The 16,305-nt window shown below is 48.1% G+C and overlaps 1 protein-coding gene across 2 annotated transcripts in view; it reads right to left on the bottom strand.

Annotated features, from left to right (window-relative positions):
* Nucleotides 1-16,305, bottom strand: part of LRRC75A (leucine rich repeat containing 75A) — a 70,504-nt gene that overhangs the window by 38,287 nt on the left and 15,912 nt on the right. For both annotated transcript variants that reach the window (XM_029961389.1, XM_029961388.1), the window contains exon 2: nucleotides 6,719-6,847. In XM_029961389.1, the coding sequence (XP_029817249.1) occupies nucleotides 6,719-6,847 (129 nt within the window). The remainder of the gene's footprint in view (nucleotides 1-6,718; nucleotides 6,848-16,305) is intronic.

Genomic DNA, 16,305 nt, shown 5'->3' with positions numbered 1-16,305 from the left:
TTGATGATCTGAAGGGTCTTTTCCAACATAAATGGTTTTATGATCAGACTGTGATTAACTGCTCAACATCCCCACATGCAAACTGAGCACCGGGGAGCACATTTATCAGGCTGGGAGGGATAAGGACAGCAGGGGCTTCCTTGCACCCCACAGGGTTTGGCTGAGGAGGCTGAGGTGGGGCTCATCACTTCTCCACCCACAATCCATTAAGTTGCCAGCAGTGGCACCATCACAGCCCATCTAGACCTCACCATTATTCCCTTTTAGCCTTAATACTTTAAAAACCTGCAAAGTGCAATTTTCCCCTGTTTCCAACCGAGGCACTCTGCTCAGCTTTGGCTCACACACAAGGGCTTTAGGGAACATTTCTGTTTTTCAAAGGGAAGATGAGCAGAGAGCATGGCACATTAAGTTAGCAAAGAACCAGAGCTGTCATTAGTGGGGCCTGAGCTTTGCAGCCTCTTTCATACTTCAGGACATTTTAATGTATTGCAGATGTCTTAAATATCCATAAAGAGTGATCTTCACACTTGGAGCAAGACCAGCCAAAAAAAAACCAGAAAGAGCCATTCACACAGAATAGACTTAGCTGAATCCCCATCATCCCCTTTGCTTTTATATCAGATATTTGGGGGTTTAGAGGGATTTTGTTCATAAATCAGCCTCCTTCTATGATGTTTCTTAAAGCAAAGAATAAGTAATACTTAGGGCTCTCATAGCACTTTGCATCTGGAATCTGAGAGCTTTGCAAGATGTGTGAGATTTTCCTTGCACGTCTCACAGCAAAAGGGAAAGGTAAGAAACTCTCTGAGGATGACAAGCTCTCCTGACACCCTGTGCCAGAGTGTCCCTCAACAAGTCATTGCTCCATACCCACAATTTCAGCTCATACTGCTGTAAAAACAAGTTTGATGTCAGAAGCTTGGAATGATAATTTGAATTCAAGATCAAATAACAACACACATGATGGAGGAGCTGGATTATGTGCTTGGTTTGGGGATAAAGGCACCGAGCTGGTGGTCATGGTGCCCTGATTACATTCACCCTGTGTAAACTGAGTTGATTAATACAGTTCTAGCCACATGTTACAGCACACAGGATAAATAAGAGGAAAAATGCTCATTTTAGCTTCAGTGCAGCTCCGTCAGAAATAATATATTTTAAAAACTCAGGGCATAAAAACCCCAACATTATTTGTAAGTTAAGTCTTTACACCACAGGGCTGAAGAAGGGATAGAAATAGATTATTTCACCCAGATCACAATAACCACTTTCTCTTTCCATATTTTCTTCTTTTCATGGGTGACAATTCATGTAATCAAACCCATTTTGCAAACCTGATCAATCTGGAGCTCATGCAGGAAAAGGTAGCTGAGCCAGGGATGTGGCTAAGCATATATTGCTCAAATGACACAAAAGTGAACAGGAATATAGATCTTCAATCTGTCCAGAGCTACACAGGCAAAATCCATTTTGCTTCCAGTCACTTCTCCAGCTACACCAACTGCTTAGAAGAGGTTTTAAATACCCTCCCCTAACCCATTGCTGTCACCATACATCTTGAAACACTACGAATTTTGGTGGGGAAGCTGTGTACCATGTTCCCTGCTGTACACAGCTTCCACTCTGAGGTGTTTGCCCACATCTAACACCCTGTGTGTGAACGGGATCACGTCTTTCAACTGTTGCCTTGGAGGAGCTGCTGCCCAAGAGGTGCAGGCACCAATAAGAGGATGGACAGGCAAAGCTGGACTTTGGTGGGGCTTCCCTAAACTGCTCTGCCAGCCCTTCCCTGGCCACTGACCTGCAGAAAAGCCTTCCTTCAGAGAAAGCAGCAGGATGGGGGTCAGCAAAGCCAAAAATCTCGCTGTGTATTTACTCTGGGCAGCCTTCAGGGCTTGGAGGAGCTTCCACAGTACATCCCCAGGCCAGCAAGAACTGGTGCAATCCAACAGCCCAAGGTCACAAGGCCAAAAAGGTTTGTGAAGCCCAAGGCTTCACTTTCTCCTCCCCCCCAGCCCCACTCAGCGCTTATCCCAAATTCAGCAAGTCCTCAGACTGGAGGAAAGCCTGACTCCCTCCCCATCCCAGCCATCAGTCATCCATCCATGTGGCTTTGGTGTGTGGAAAAAGAAACCAGTTTAATTTTCCAACAGTTTACAGCCAGATATTCCTGCTGGCAAGAAGACCTGTGAATTTTTTACGGGGGCCCTTTGCTCCTTACGCGTTTGTGTTTTCAGCTCCTTCCCACTGGAAACAGGAAAGATACAGGGCATTGTGGGCGCTCTGCCCCACACCACGTGGCTTTGCTGAAGCATTTTGTCCCCTTTGCCTGACAGTGGGGACAGACAGACCTTGCCCTGGGGGCTGCACCAGCAGCACCAACTGCCTCCTCACCCCAGCACGGGTTTTGGAAAGTGGCGTTTGCAGAGAGAGCTGAGCTGCTCTCCAAGGAACACGCCTGGCACCTTTCCATGGGGCTGGCATTGGAGAGAGGCAGGGAGATAAAAGACTGCCCCAAGGTCATGGCCGTGGGGAAGAAAACACTTGTTCAAATGTCTTTGACCCAATGCAAACACCCCATTGAACCAACACTGGAAAATTCGCTGCGGAGTGTGAGAGTTTCCTGGAGAGCAAAACTGCCTCTTCCAAGGTGTGAGGAACCCCAAAGGTTGACAACAGCTGAATGAGGTGACAAATACCCAGAGCAGCATCTATGGCCACCACTCAACACCATGTTGAAAAGCAACAGCAGCATTTATTCCATCCAAAAAGTCCCCTGTCAAGAGAGCAACCCTGGGCAGTTGCTCCCACACGGCTCCATCAGCATCTCCGGAGACGCTGCATGGTCGTGCTGCAGGCACATCCCAGCCCCTCCAGGAAGGGGTACTCAAGGCACCTGGACTTGGTGGAACTGCATTATACGTCATTAAGTAGGGATGGGACCAAATCCAAACCCTGACTTCCAAATGATCTGGAAAAGAGCTTTCAAGCGCCTCGGGCAAGGCTGGGATCTCAGCAGGGTCTGGGAGACACAATCCAGCCTGTGACATCCATACAAAATCTCACCCAAATGATTTCCATACTCAGGGCTCATTCGCAGCAATCCAGGTTCCTCCAGCACAAGTTAAGTTTTCTGCCTTGCTGCAGGTTTGAATTTACTGGCTGGAATAAGCATCCACTGAACTGTGCTGAGCCACAGCCACGTTGGAGAGCCCAGGCCAACTTTTTTCTGGCCATACAGACCAGGACATGTTTACCCAGAGCTTTATTTTAGCTCAGAGGAGAGACCAAGGGGTCACCTTTAAGCTAAGGGTGGTATAAATAGAGGCTGAGTAAAAAAGCAATGTACAGAAAGTCAGGGAAGTGCTCAGTGCTCTCTCCAGGAGGGAGGAGGAAAGCAAGACCTCAAAGCCCTGAGCAGAGAGACATTTAATAAAGCAGGTTAATAGGGACCAGGGTCCAGATCAGCCCCATCTCTCCCACCTCTCCCACCTCCATATGGATGTGGGCAAGGTCACAGCTGCCTCAACCTACATATTTACGTATATTTGTGCCACAGGATGCAGAGACATTCCTTTGGCAGGCAAAGCAAAAGCCCAAACTTCTGCAACACTCCTGGCCCTGGCCCTGAGCTCTCTCCTGCTCTTGTATGTCGCTGCCAAATCTCTGTCAAAGAAACTGCAGGGAGGGAAAGAGGACTGGGAGATGGAAAATAACCCAGGTGACTGAGGCTTGCAGGTTTCTGGGGGCTTAAAGAAAATCAGTGTCTCAGAAAACCACCAGGAAACACTGGTATGAAATGACTTTTCACCCAGTATCCCGAGCTGCCGAAAAAAAGAGGGTAAAGTTAAAGCACAGCCGGTGGCACCCAAACCTGAGCAAGGTGAAGTCATGGACCAGGAGCTGCAGCACAGTCCTGCTGTTGCTGCACTTGCTGTCTGTCCCCTGCACAACCCCTGCTTTCCTCTCCAAGGCAACACCCATCCATCTCCTGGGGATGCCCCGGGGCTCAGCAAATGTCTGTGAGCCCCTGGGGCTCCCCGGTGGAGCTCCTCGCTGCACCACAGAAGACAGTACGTTCTTTGCTGCATTAATACAGCTGTCACCACTCTCATGTGAGCACTTGCCACCTGCCAGCATTTGCCACCACAGCCTCGTAAGGGACTGCTGGCCCAGAGAAGCTGTTCCTTGCTCCAGCACCAAAGCAAGTGCATGGTGTGCTGCAAAGCCTGACCTCCAAACCTGACAGAGCTCAAGAAGCATTTGAATGATACTCAGGCACACGGTGTGACTCTTGGGAATGGTCCTGTGCAGGGCTAAAGGCTGGGCTAAGGTTTGGATTTGATGATCCTTGCAGGTCCCTTTCAACTCAGCATATTCTGTGATTCAGCACAAAGGAGGGGGAGAGGATGAGTGTGTTCAGTGCTGCACGGGCTGGATTTATTTGGGTTTTCATTGCATGTTTTACCACTGCAGAATCACAGAATGGTTCAGGCTACAAGGGAGCACAGTGGCTCATCTGGTCCCACCTCCAGAGCACCTGGCACAGGACTGTGTCCAGACAGTTCTGGAATATCCCCAGTGAGGGAGACTCCACACCCTCTCTGGGCAACCTGTTGCAGTGCGTGGTCACAGCACAATAAAGAAGTTATTCTTCCTATTCAGGCAGAACTTCCTGTGCATCAGTTTCTGTCATTCCCCCCTGTCCTGTTGCTGGGCACCTGCAAGCAGAGCCTGGTCCATCCTCTGACACCTCCCTGCACATACTGACAGACATTGATGAAGTCTCCTCTCAGTGTCTCTTCTCGAGGCTGAACAGGCCCAGCTCTCCCAGCCTTTCCTCCTGAGAGAGATGCTCCAGTCCCTTCATCATCTTTGTCACTCTCCCCTGGACCTGCCCCAGAAGCTCCACATCTTTCTTGTCCTGGGGATCCCAGAACTGGACACAGCACTCCAGATGTGCCTCACCGGGGCTGAGTAGAGGAAACCACAGATTGCTGGACGCCCACCTGATTCAGGATGAGGAGTTTGCATCTCCATGCTTACACTGGCACCAGTTTCTCCACCGCATCCAGTGCCAAAAGAAACGTGCAGGGAGACATGCAAAAGCAGGCACTTGGTGGTGGAGCAGCTCAGCACTGCATGAGTGGCCTGGGGTTGTTTTTGTGAGGAGTGCAGAGCACACACTTGGCCACGGCTCACTGTCAGTCTCCCAGGGCAAGACGTGGAGGAGAAACCAGCTTAGTCACGATGCTTTGGAAAAGGGTAACCTCAGCGGGGGAACGGGGCCTCTCTGCCTGGAAACACGCCCGGCAAAATAGGTTTCTCCAGTTTCCCACCTCATTGGCCCATGGGGGAGGAGAAAGGAAAGGATCTTATTCTCCACAAGAAAAGGGAAAGGGATCTATGAGTACCCTTGCACAGGTTTAGCTATGCAGCACAGGGATGTGTCTGTGCCTTGAGCTCACGCTGTAGGATACGGGACAATCAGAGATGGACATCTGGGTCCCTGATGTCCCCTGCATGCTGCTGCACCCGCTCCACCCTTCCCAACATGACACAGAGAGTTTCATGAAGCACTTTCAGAGCCAGTTTCACACCACAGCCCAGGCAGACACACTCCGAGTGTCACCATGGCTTTTCCTCACCACATTAAAAAAAATTTTAAATGTCTCCAAAAAGCAATTTCCCTCATTTTTAAATACTGGTGGAGGTTATTATTAAGAAAAACACCCACAAGAAACAGCAGTGAATGACTCCATCCCTTCATACACTCTCACAGAAAGTTAAAGACCCATTGTTAGCAGCAAGTACAGGAGAGCGATGCCTGCAGGTCCCAGCTCAGACCCCTGTCCCATCACACCTGTGGATGGTCCCTTCCCAAGAAGAGCTTTAAAAATGCCACAGGCAAGTCAAAAGGAGGCATGAGATGGGTAAAAGCCTTGAGCTCAGCAATAGAGATAAGAAGAGATGAGCCAGCTCCAAGTTTGCTGACTCAGAAGGGAAAAACAACACCCTCTCCAACAAAATCCAAGGACAGAGAGCACAACAAATGTGCTTATTGCACTGACAGTATTGATTACTTAAAAAAAAACGGGGGAAAGAAACCTTAAATATCCAAGCAGCCAGTGGCCACCATGCAAAGTCCCATTTACCTTGGAATGAAGGGAGCCAGCCCAGGATTTTCCAAAGCCCTTTTGCTGCTAGAGTTGCCAGGGGGCAAATGGGGCTGATAGTTTTAGAAGTCCACATCTGCCCAGGGCTGCACTCACAGCCTGCTCATGGCAGAGCCCAAACAGCAGCCCATGGAGGCTGTGCTTTTTTGGAAACCCAGCCTTGAAGACACGGCCAAGGACTCTCCTGTCATTTGGGTTGTGATAAATATCACATGGGGCAAGGAATGGTGTGTTATCCTCGTGAGGCACAAAGCATTCCTGATGGGGCACAGTCTTTAAAACACACAGTGGCAGAAAGCAAAAATAATTTGCAAACCAAGTGCTAACCCAACATTAGGTGAATGTCACTTGGTCAGCTGGAAAGCCCAATGCTGTGCAATCAAACCACAATCTCCAAGCAAATCCTCCTGGTCCAAAGGCACACAAGCACTGCAGTAACCAGAAGGCTTTTTCCCTGGCACTCAGGGAAAAGCTCCACACTCCCAGCAGTCTCCCAAGCCAGCAGAGTCATGGAAGTGTGATGAGACCATGGTACCTACCGGTTTGGGGCAGTGGATGTATCTAGCAAGGCTGATGATCAAGTCATGAGTGATTGGATCCACTAGGTTTCGAAAGCTGGCGTATCGATAGAGGACATCATCGAGAGAGGTCGACTCCATTCCTAAATCCTGCAGGAAACAGGGCAAAGCAGCAATATTAGATGTGCTACTAATGCCTAGCGTGGATCTTAAAATTATCCCACACTGGTGGTGCCCATGGGAGAAGCCAAGAAGAAAGTGATTCCCACCACCCAACACAAGGAAGGGACACATGAGCGTGTCACCCCGGGGAAAGCTGCACTCCTGTCCTTTATCTGCCCTGCAAAGAGGCATTAGAGGTACAGAAAGAACACCCTCATGCCAATAATAAATCCATACAAGCCATAATTAAATAACAAAATCCAAACAAGCCATAAAGCCACTGAGCTAACAGTACACTTGCAACAAAGTCAACCCAAAGAAGGCTCCGGAGAACGTAACAGCTCGATCGACATGAAACTGCAGCTGGAGAATAAACACAGCATAGATGTGCTCTGGGTCTGCTGTGCACAGGGAGGAAAGAATGAGCCTAAAATTGCAGCAATGGAAACAGGAGGATAAACTGGAGTGGGGGAAGAACAAAGTGCTGAACTAGAATGACCAGGGAAGGCACGGAAGCTCTGCCATTGGAAACTGGACAAGGTTGTGTCAGGAGCAGTTCAGATCGAGCTGATCCTGCCCTAGGGATGGATCAGACCTCCTGAGGTGATTTCCAAGACTATTTTTTATGATTTGCAATTCTTAGACATAATAATTTGAGGAATTTTGGCAGAGAACTCATCATTATATTAAATATGTTGGTGCAGAGGGATGAGGAGGGGAAGGGTTATATACAGTGTACTCATTTAACTTCAAATGTATATAATATACAAATATATATATATAGTGTACTCTTTTACTTCCCATGGAGCTGGTGACATCTGGCACAAAGGCTTTCCTGTTGGCAAATATAAGCCAATAACTCCGTGGCCCCCTGCAATAAACTGGAGTCTGTCCTGAGCTCAGAGATGCTCCAGCCCCAACAAACCAAACCACATTGGTTTTAGGTGTTGATGCTCTGTGACTTCAGCCAGGCTGAAAACAACCATCTTCACTTAAAAAAACCAATTGTGCCTTCAGACCCTGGCTGCAGCAGCCAGAGGGATCTCACATTACCTGCAATTACAGCTCACGGCCACAAATGAGGTGGCAAGTCTTTATCACACTGGTTTCCTTGGTATTTTTAGGATCACCCCTGCAGCACTGACTGAGTTAACACCAGCTTTGCCAACTCTTTGACTGCAAACATGTCATTTAGTAAAAAAGAGCCGAGGCAGTTAAAAATCACACAAATGAGGCTGCCCTCCCTTGCCGGGAGCGCCAAAAAAGCCTCAAAACAACAAATCCAACTGGCCACAAAACCCAACCAGCCAACCTGCCCACTGAGAGCAAACATGCCCAGCTGGAAAACTGAAGTGGCCAAACTGATTTATGGTCTATCTCATGGCTTCTGCCAAGTTGGCACTTTAAAAAAGAAGAACTAATCTCAGTGTGGAGATGCAGAGCTCAGCTGAGGGCATGCACTGTGCTCGCTGTGGCAGCCAGGCCAGCCCACCAAAGCTGTTCCAGAGTGGTTGGCTTTGATTAGGCTGGAAAAACTACCAACTCATTTGTTCAAGGTCATCTTCACCCTCCTGTATTTCAGCACCACGAGGATCTGCAGGTGACTGCACAGAACTGGAGCTTGGGTTCCTCTGCAAGAGGAATAACAGGGAAAAGAGAAATTGTGCGGATAATGTAGGAAGGGGAGATGCCCAGAGGTAACTCCCTCTCTTTCAGGAGCAGAAAAACCAAACAGCAGTGTGGATGTCACCTTCCCAGTCTGGTAGAGCTCAACATTAGGATTTAGCAAACATCAGCTAAGAGCTGGATTTGGTCCATGGCCAGATGGCATCGCTGGCAAACACCACACATTACCAAAGGAGCCAGTCTGGGGACTTGGTAGAGGTAATCCTAAAGACTCAGCTCACTGGGACCTTTCAGGATCAAACCAGGTTTAGCATCCTGCCACTTCTCTTTAAGCATCTCAAAACTCTTGACAATTTTCTCTCATGCTAAAATTAAAATGTAGAGCTAATAAATCAGAGAATTTCTTCTCCTCTCTCGTGGGAGAACTTACATTTTTCACATGAAGTATTCCCTCCTCCCTCCTGGTATGCATTTTTTATGCACAGATGTCTTTCTCAGCTGCTCCCTAAATCTCTCTGCCACACCAGCATTGTCTCTTTTCCACCACATGCAATATTTTAGAGCCACTCAAGGCTGAAACTTGTTCGAGGCCAAGTGATGAGCTCATCTGCAATTTAATAACTTAACACCAGTTCATGCTGTCAGCAGCAAATCACAGATCTCTAGCTTTGGAGAAAACGCCCAGCATCTGGCTCCAGTCACTTGGAGTTTTTTTCAGCACGTTCCCTTTTCCCGGGGGATTTTACCTGGATAGCAAGTGCAGCTTTGAAACAGGAAGGGTGTCAGGGTTTAAAGTTATGGTATTTATGAGCCAGGCAGGAGCATGGCTTTCTCAGCCCAGGCTGGAGGGGTGTATTTCTAGAGTGCACCCAGAACCCTGCACCGTGCTGAGATGGTTTGTGCATGTGCAGGGGAGGGGAACATCTCTGCAGGTAGTGACAGGACAAGGGGGAATGGCTTCAAACTGACAGTCACCCACGACCTCCCTGCAATTTATCCGATTTCTTTCCAGCTTTAAGAGGCTGAGAGGAAGCCAAACCACTCATCTGTCCTTGGGGAAGGCTTATCCACTGGAAGGAAAAGTTCCTGCCACCAACTAGTTGCATTCAGCCTCCACAGGAGGAGTCTCTGCGAATGCAGCAATGTAAAGCTATTAAATTCTGAAAAAAGACACACACACACAAAAAACCCCAACCAAAAAAACCCAACACCACACCCCCCCCCCCCGTTGGGAATTAGAAATTTATATCAAAGAAATCCAGCAGAAAAATGTAATGTTTCCCTTCAGCAGTCAGCAGTTGAAACTTCCCAGCCACAGCCATGAAAGGCATAAGAGAATCCAATTATTTTTGAAAAACACCAAGCCAAGCGAGAGCCCAGGCACAGTCAGTCCTGTTGCTCTGCAGAACTGATGCTGTGCTCAACCTGGGTCCCTTTTGCAAGCAACAACCACAAAAACAGCCCAAACAGACCCAAAAACCAGCCCAAATTCAGTGCCCAGCACTGACTTTCCAGGCCAACACGACCCAGGTAATGCAAGCAAGACATTTGGGAGCTGTACCCCCTGCTTATCTTTCCTTAGTACCAGGTGAAACAACTTGTTATTCCCCTTCTGCTGCCTGTCAAAAAACAGCAGCACAACAGTTGCCAGTCGAGCAACCAGATTCTGAAGCTCCAAGTTGTGTTTCCATGAGATACAGCATCATGTAAAGCTCCCCTAAGCCACACAGAGCCATAATCGACGGAAGCCAAGCCCATTTTCGCTTATTAAACTATTTATCACTGCAAATTGAATTGTAATTAGAGGCAAATCCAGCAGGTCCATGTGAGAAGTCATATGAGAAAGCAGGTTATGCTGTTGCTGCTTTCCCTAACATGGAGCAAATGCAGTTACCAGCTGCCCAAATGAGGTTACTGTGCAAAACACCACCCCGAGCTCCTGCCATCAGGGCTGCTCATAAATATTCCAGTATCTGCTCTTTTGGCCAGCACCTCTTCCAAAACTGCTTCTTATCTCCACTAATAGCCAGGGCAGCACAATGAATTTCCAAGCGGAGAGGTTGGTGTTATGAACAAGGGTCGGGCACGGAGGAAGAGAAGGAACAATACTGTGTGCCATCAATCATCTGCAGCGACTTATGAGGGAAGAGTGATTTCATGAGGTGAGCATCAGCAGCGTGGGGAGTAAGGTCAGCTCAGAGACAGGCGTGTGAGATGTGACTCAGCTGCCGGCGCAGCGTGGGCCGCTCGAAGGCCGCGGGGTTGTTTCTGTGCGTGGAGGACACACTCAGCTGCTCAGCTCCTGTGTCTGGTGAAGCCCCCCCTCGAAAACAAGTGAGCAAACTGCCTTTGATCTTTAGGATGTCCGGCTCCATCGCAAACCCTCCCGTGTGTGGTTGATTTCCGAGGTTAGGAAGTCACTGTAAAGCTTGGTGTTTATGGGTGTGCCTGTTACGATGGGCACAGGGTGTAGAATCAGCCTCCACCTGTTCTGCATGTGATGAGCCCTCCAGTGTTTGCTTCCCTGCTCTTGGTGCAGCTTCACTTTCCCGTGAGATAAGGGCAAGGAACGTGGAATTGCACTGCTGAAAAGATTATCTGACTGGTGCATTGACTGCAGCCCAGCAGCTCCTGTCATCTGTGTACACCCCCTATAAACCACGGCTTCATACACTGCAATAAGGTGTTCAACACATGCCATAAACAGCTTAATTCTTAACTGGGTATCCTAAGGAAACAAGGCTGAAACAGTCACATTGTCCATCCATCTCCTGCTCTTCCCCAAACAGTTTTATAAGACAGGAACCAATTTGACAGATTGAGAGAAGAGTAAAGCACCTGAAGGGTAATGACATTCCAAGACGTTTTGGGGAAAAAACAGACCTCAGCAACACAAAGATGCCCAACTAATCCACCCCATTAGTGTAAAAACAGAGTTTCAGTACATGGGATATTTTTAACAGAGTTAATATTGGTTTGGAACTGATGATTGCTCATTCAAGCCTGGAGTGAGGGTGCAACTAGAGAAGAGAGTTGATGCTCTGGGGAAGTAGAAAACATTTCCCTGGCAGACTGACTCAAATAATAAATGGTGGTAGCTTGAACCCCCTCCAGGAGGCTGGAATTATAGAAACTTGGAGAGATGGATTAATGGGCAGAGATATGATGACACCATCCAGATAATAAACAACTGAGAATAAGAGATCTGCAGAAAAATGCCCTGCTTTTATTTTATACTCAGAGGCAAAGGCAATTACTCCAACTGGAGTTTGGCCAGACCACAGTTAAAAGAATTCTTCAGGAAAGTGCCTGTGGACATTTAATGAGGAGAGCCTCAGCTACCCATCCCATCTTGATTTACAGAGCCAGTGGGATCCCAGTACAGAAAAAGCTTGGAAATGCTATTTGGGTAAGGTGACTCCAGGATTTGCTTTGAACAATTCAAACAATTTAGATCCATCACTCCCTTTAATGCAACTGTATGTCATAAGCTCACAAAATGTTATTCACTCATCCCTCCTAAACCAGCAGGAGCTGCCCACATCCTGATTTCCCATCCAACCCAGTGATCAATCTGGGGCTGTCGTTCCAGCTGGGGCTCCAGCCCCAAGCCAGGATCCTGCTGGCCATACAGAGCCTGCACCAGATGGCTTCTGGTGGGACTTGTCACTTCTTCCTCCTGCTCCTGGATGGATGGGTGACAGCCCAACCTCCCAGCAGTCTCAGCCCTAAAGCACAAGGGTCTCTTTAGCCTTTGCACCAACACCTTCCCAAGGAGAGCAACCCCCCAAAGTTTCCTCCTGCAATGGAAACGCGGGGCAGAAAAAGCTGCAGGTCTAAGGGCAAGATGTGGGGGAGGCTGTGAGCAAAGCACAGCTGGGTGCAAACACTGAAGGGCCACTCTCACGGCCTCCTCACCTCCTGTAACCAGCCCCACCCAGAGCCCCCCACACTACATGGCCAAAATCCAAAGGAAAAGGTTAATGCATCAACCCTGCAAGACACCCACCCTATTAACTCCGTTCTTGCTGCTGGACCTCCCATTAACAACTCTGCAGTGAAGCACTAAAAGGAAATAGGACAAATTTAATCAAACATCTGCCATTTCCATCCTCATGTGTGCTGAAACAGCTTGCTGGAGAAACCCAGGTGCTGACTGAGGTATCCAAACCACAGGTCAGAAGCAGAACTTCAATTTATCATTCCTTTTGCTCTGTGACCAGCACCTCATGGCTGCAGAAGGAACTCCTGCCCCAGCACGGGTCAGTGGCTGATCCCCAGGGTGAAGGGTCTGCACCAGTGCCAGCTCCCATCTGCACCTCTTCTCCCTGCCTTTTTTTCTTATTTTCCCTTGCAAAAGCTTCTGAGATCTCTGCTGGAAAACCGACTTTGAGGACTGGGTTCATATCGTCTCCTGTCAGGTAAGGATCCAGACTTGTCACCTAAGCTCAGTCTACTGTCAATTCATATGAAGATGGTGATTCATCCCACTCTAAGACAGCTGGGCTGACTCAGTCTCTGGATGTGGTTGTCTCTATCAGTCATCTGCCAAGAAAAGCCCCTATAATTAGCTTATCCTAGACATTTAATGTTTAGGCAACTGGAGCAGGAAAATCCCACTCATACTGTTCTCACCTTTGTTTTCCAGCACAGCAAGCACTGAGCTCTGTGTGGTTTTTGTACCAACTCTTCCAGCCGAAGAAGAGCCCCATCTGTTTTGCAGCTGATCACCCATCAATATTAGTTACATTTTTAAGATTTGCTTCAGGCCCCCATGGTTTTGTTGGAGGTAAACAGGAGCTCAAACAACTCTTGTCCCTTAGAAGGTGACAGGAGGTGCCTTACGGCCGCTGAAGACTTTTATTTGTGCATGCAGATATTGTATCTTTTGTGCTCACACGCAGTAAATACACACACACACACACATCTTTGTAGTAAGTATTTAGAGGAACAAAAACAAAAAGCAGAACTGGGATCCTTGCAGGAAAGGGGAAGAGGTTCCCAAGCAGAAGACACTGTCAGATGGGGAGGAATCACTCGCCTTCATAATTTCCACTGCCTGTTAGAGACCGCCCCGGTGCCTGGGAATGCAGCAAGTGAACGATTCCCAGCACAAGAGCAGCATTTGTAATCACACACCTTCCCTGTTTGGAATTACAGACAAGTCTCCCTCTCCCTACACACACTAAAATTGATGAGAGCTGTTGGAGCAACACCGAGTCCACAGGCACTTTGTGCAATCTGCTCCTCATCCCCACCTGCACGTACTGCATGACCCAAACACCCAAACACATCCCTGCAAATGTCTCTGCTAAGAAAAGAGTCCAAAAATCTTGATTCACAAGGCCCAGCCTTAGCAGAGAATCAAACAGGCAACAAGGCTAGAGCAACTGTGCTGCCTGTCCATCCTCCCACCTCTCTGTCCCTCCCCAGGTAATTCTGTGTGTCAGCCAGTCTCGTTAAACTATGGGAAAGGGGCAGAAGCCTCAAAGGTAATTAAGGTCCTGCAAGTTTGGGGGAATCAGTGTCAGGGGAAGGAAGAGACCCCAGTAAGGGAAGGACCAGGCCTTGGCTGTGGTACACCCTGCATGGCAGCAGGTGGATGGACAGAATGGATGCTCTGCAGCTGGGCCAGATGGTCCCCAGCTGCTGACAGGGTTGACTGGCTGGGACCTCAAGGAAGGCACAGAAGGAGAAGATGGATTCTCCTAGAGCTCAGGTTTGGCTGACGTGATGGACAATAAAGGTAAACCTGCAGGAAAGCCAGTCTGACCTCACCCTGTGCTGAGGACCCACTCTCTTTTCTAACAGAGAAAATGAGACACTGGGAGTCCTCACCTCTCACTCCTCCCTGCTCTAATCCAGCCACCTTCTCTAAAGTTCTCTTCACAGATTAACACAACATGGCATGAGCTGCCAGGCTCTGGCATTAATTCTGTTGAACCAGGGTCTAGTTATCAGGAAAGCAGGATTTATTGTCTTGGCCCACTTGAGCCCCATCTCCTGTTTCCAGCAGCTGTCACCGTGAGAGGAGAAGGTCAGCGTGGATCTCCTGATGTACAACAGTGCAATCCTGCCCTTGGGTGAAAAGCCTTCTCTGAGCACAGCCCAGTCAGCTGTTCCCAGGAGCAGGTGATCCCAACACAGCCAAGCACAGAAGGAATTGCAACTCACGGTTGAAACATCACCTTTGCTTTTTCTACCCATTCAAAATGCTACTTTTGGGTGGCATCCCTCGCTCTCCTCAGCCAGCAGAGCTGTTGCACTCCAGGGATGGAAAAAGAAACTTCATTATTTTGGGGGATAGATCAGGTCTGTGTTGCAGTGCTGCCAAAAATACCGAGGTGGGGATTACCCACACCTATCTGACATGGGGGCTTTCACAGCTCTGCCCAGCAGCGAGGATGCAGCCAGCCATGTGAGCCACTGGGAATCCCTCCCACATCAGCCCCAAGCACCGACATTCCCAGGCACATCACGCAGAACCTGTGGCACCAATGACATTCCCGGATCACCAGGGAGCCTCCTGGACCCGCCACCAGCACCCAAAGGAAATCAATCTGTTCCTGCACACACAGCAAGAGCCTGCAATCCAATAACTGCCACTTAAAGCCTGGTTCCACTTCCAAGCCCTGGGTTGATTATTATTGCATTAGCTATGGAGGGAAGTATTGTTGCCGCTCAATGAATGCTAAGCTTGACTTCAAAGGGACTGAATTTCGGTGGTGGGAGGCTGTAGGAATGTTTTGACAATTGCTTTGGGATCCTTCAAGGTGGGGAGGTGCTAGAATAAAACCTCAGATTTAAAGATTCTCTTCATAGGCCTTAGTAAAGAGAAACATCAGTGATTCCTCACCACAGCTCTTTCCCAGTGTCGGTTATTCAAGGGAAGTAATTTAAGACATCTGTGAGAGACACAAATGTTCAATTCACTCTTTAAACTGGCTGCTGTGGAATAATGTGAATGCTACAAAAAGATAATTTAAATGAACAAATTGCAGCTGATTTTTTTTTTTGGTGTCATTTATACCATTGCAGGAGCCTGGGTGGGAGGAGCACAGGGACAGAAGTGGGTTTGGAGGGGAAATCTTGAGCCCTTTATCCACAACATCCTCATTCTTGCTTTGCAGGCACGTGGACATCCGAAATCCAGGTATATCCCTGGTTTTCTACCAGCAAGGAGAGTGGAGTTACTCTTTACAGCTGCCTTGCACAAGAATCTGGCTACATATCGCTGCAGAAAGACACCTAGCAGAGATTCTGCACTGTAAAAACTTAGAGGAAACAAGACACCGACAGATTTTAGCTCAGTGCAAAATAGGAGAAAATAGGGTTGAGCTCAACACTGAAATAAAACCACCCTGACCCTTTTCTGCATTAAGATTTATTCTGAGTAATAACACCCTGTTCCACACTGAGCGTGAGGCCTCTTTTTTCACTTGGTACCTTCCCAAAAGTTAAAAGGGGCTTCCAGCAAAGGAGAAAACCAACCAAATCCCACAGCACCGAACTAATTTCCTTACTTAAGACAAGGCAAGAGGAATGAAATCAAAACAAAGGTTTCCACAGCTTCCAACAGCGTGCCAAGGTGGCCAGCATCACCCAAGTAATTATTATGGACAACATGAATTTCAATTCTTTCATTTGCAAATCCAGCATCACAGTTAATCTCGAGCATGGACAAAGTCCATTAATAAAGCAGATTCATGTAATGGGATTCAAAGCAATGGCAAATCAATACATAACAAACTCTTACGCTTAAATAATTCACGCTTTGCATGATAATCACAGTAACTGTAATGCTGTGTGTTTGTGTGGAG

The sequence above is a fragment of the Manacus vitellinus genome, unplaced genomic scaffold (assembly GCF_001715985.3).
Source record: "Manacus vitellinus isolate BGI_N305 unplaced genomic scaffold, ASM171598v3 scaffold_32_pilon, whole genome shotgun sequence".
Lineage (NCBI taxonomy): Eukaryota > Metazoa > Chordata > Aves > Passeriformes > Pipridae > Manacus > Manacus vitellinus.
Note: the sequence above shows the minus strand (reverse complement) of the source record. Positions and strands in the feature narration are given on the sequence as shown.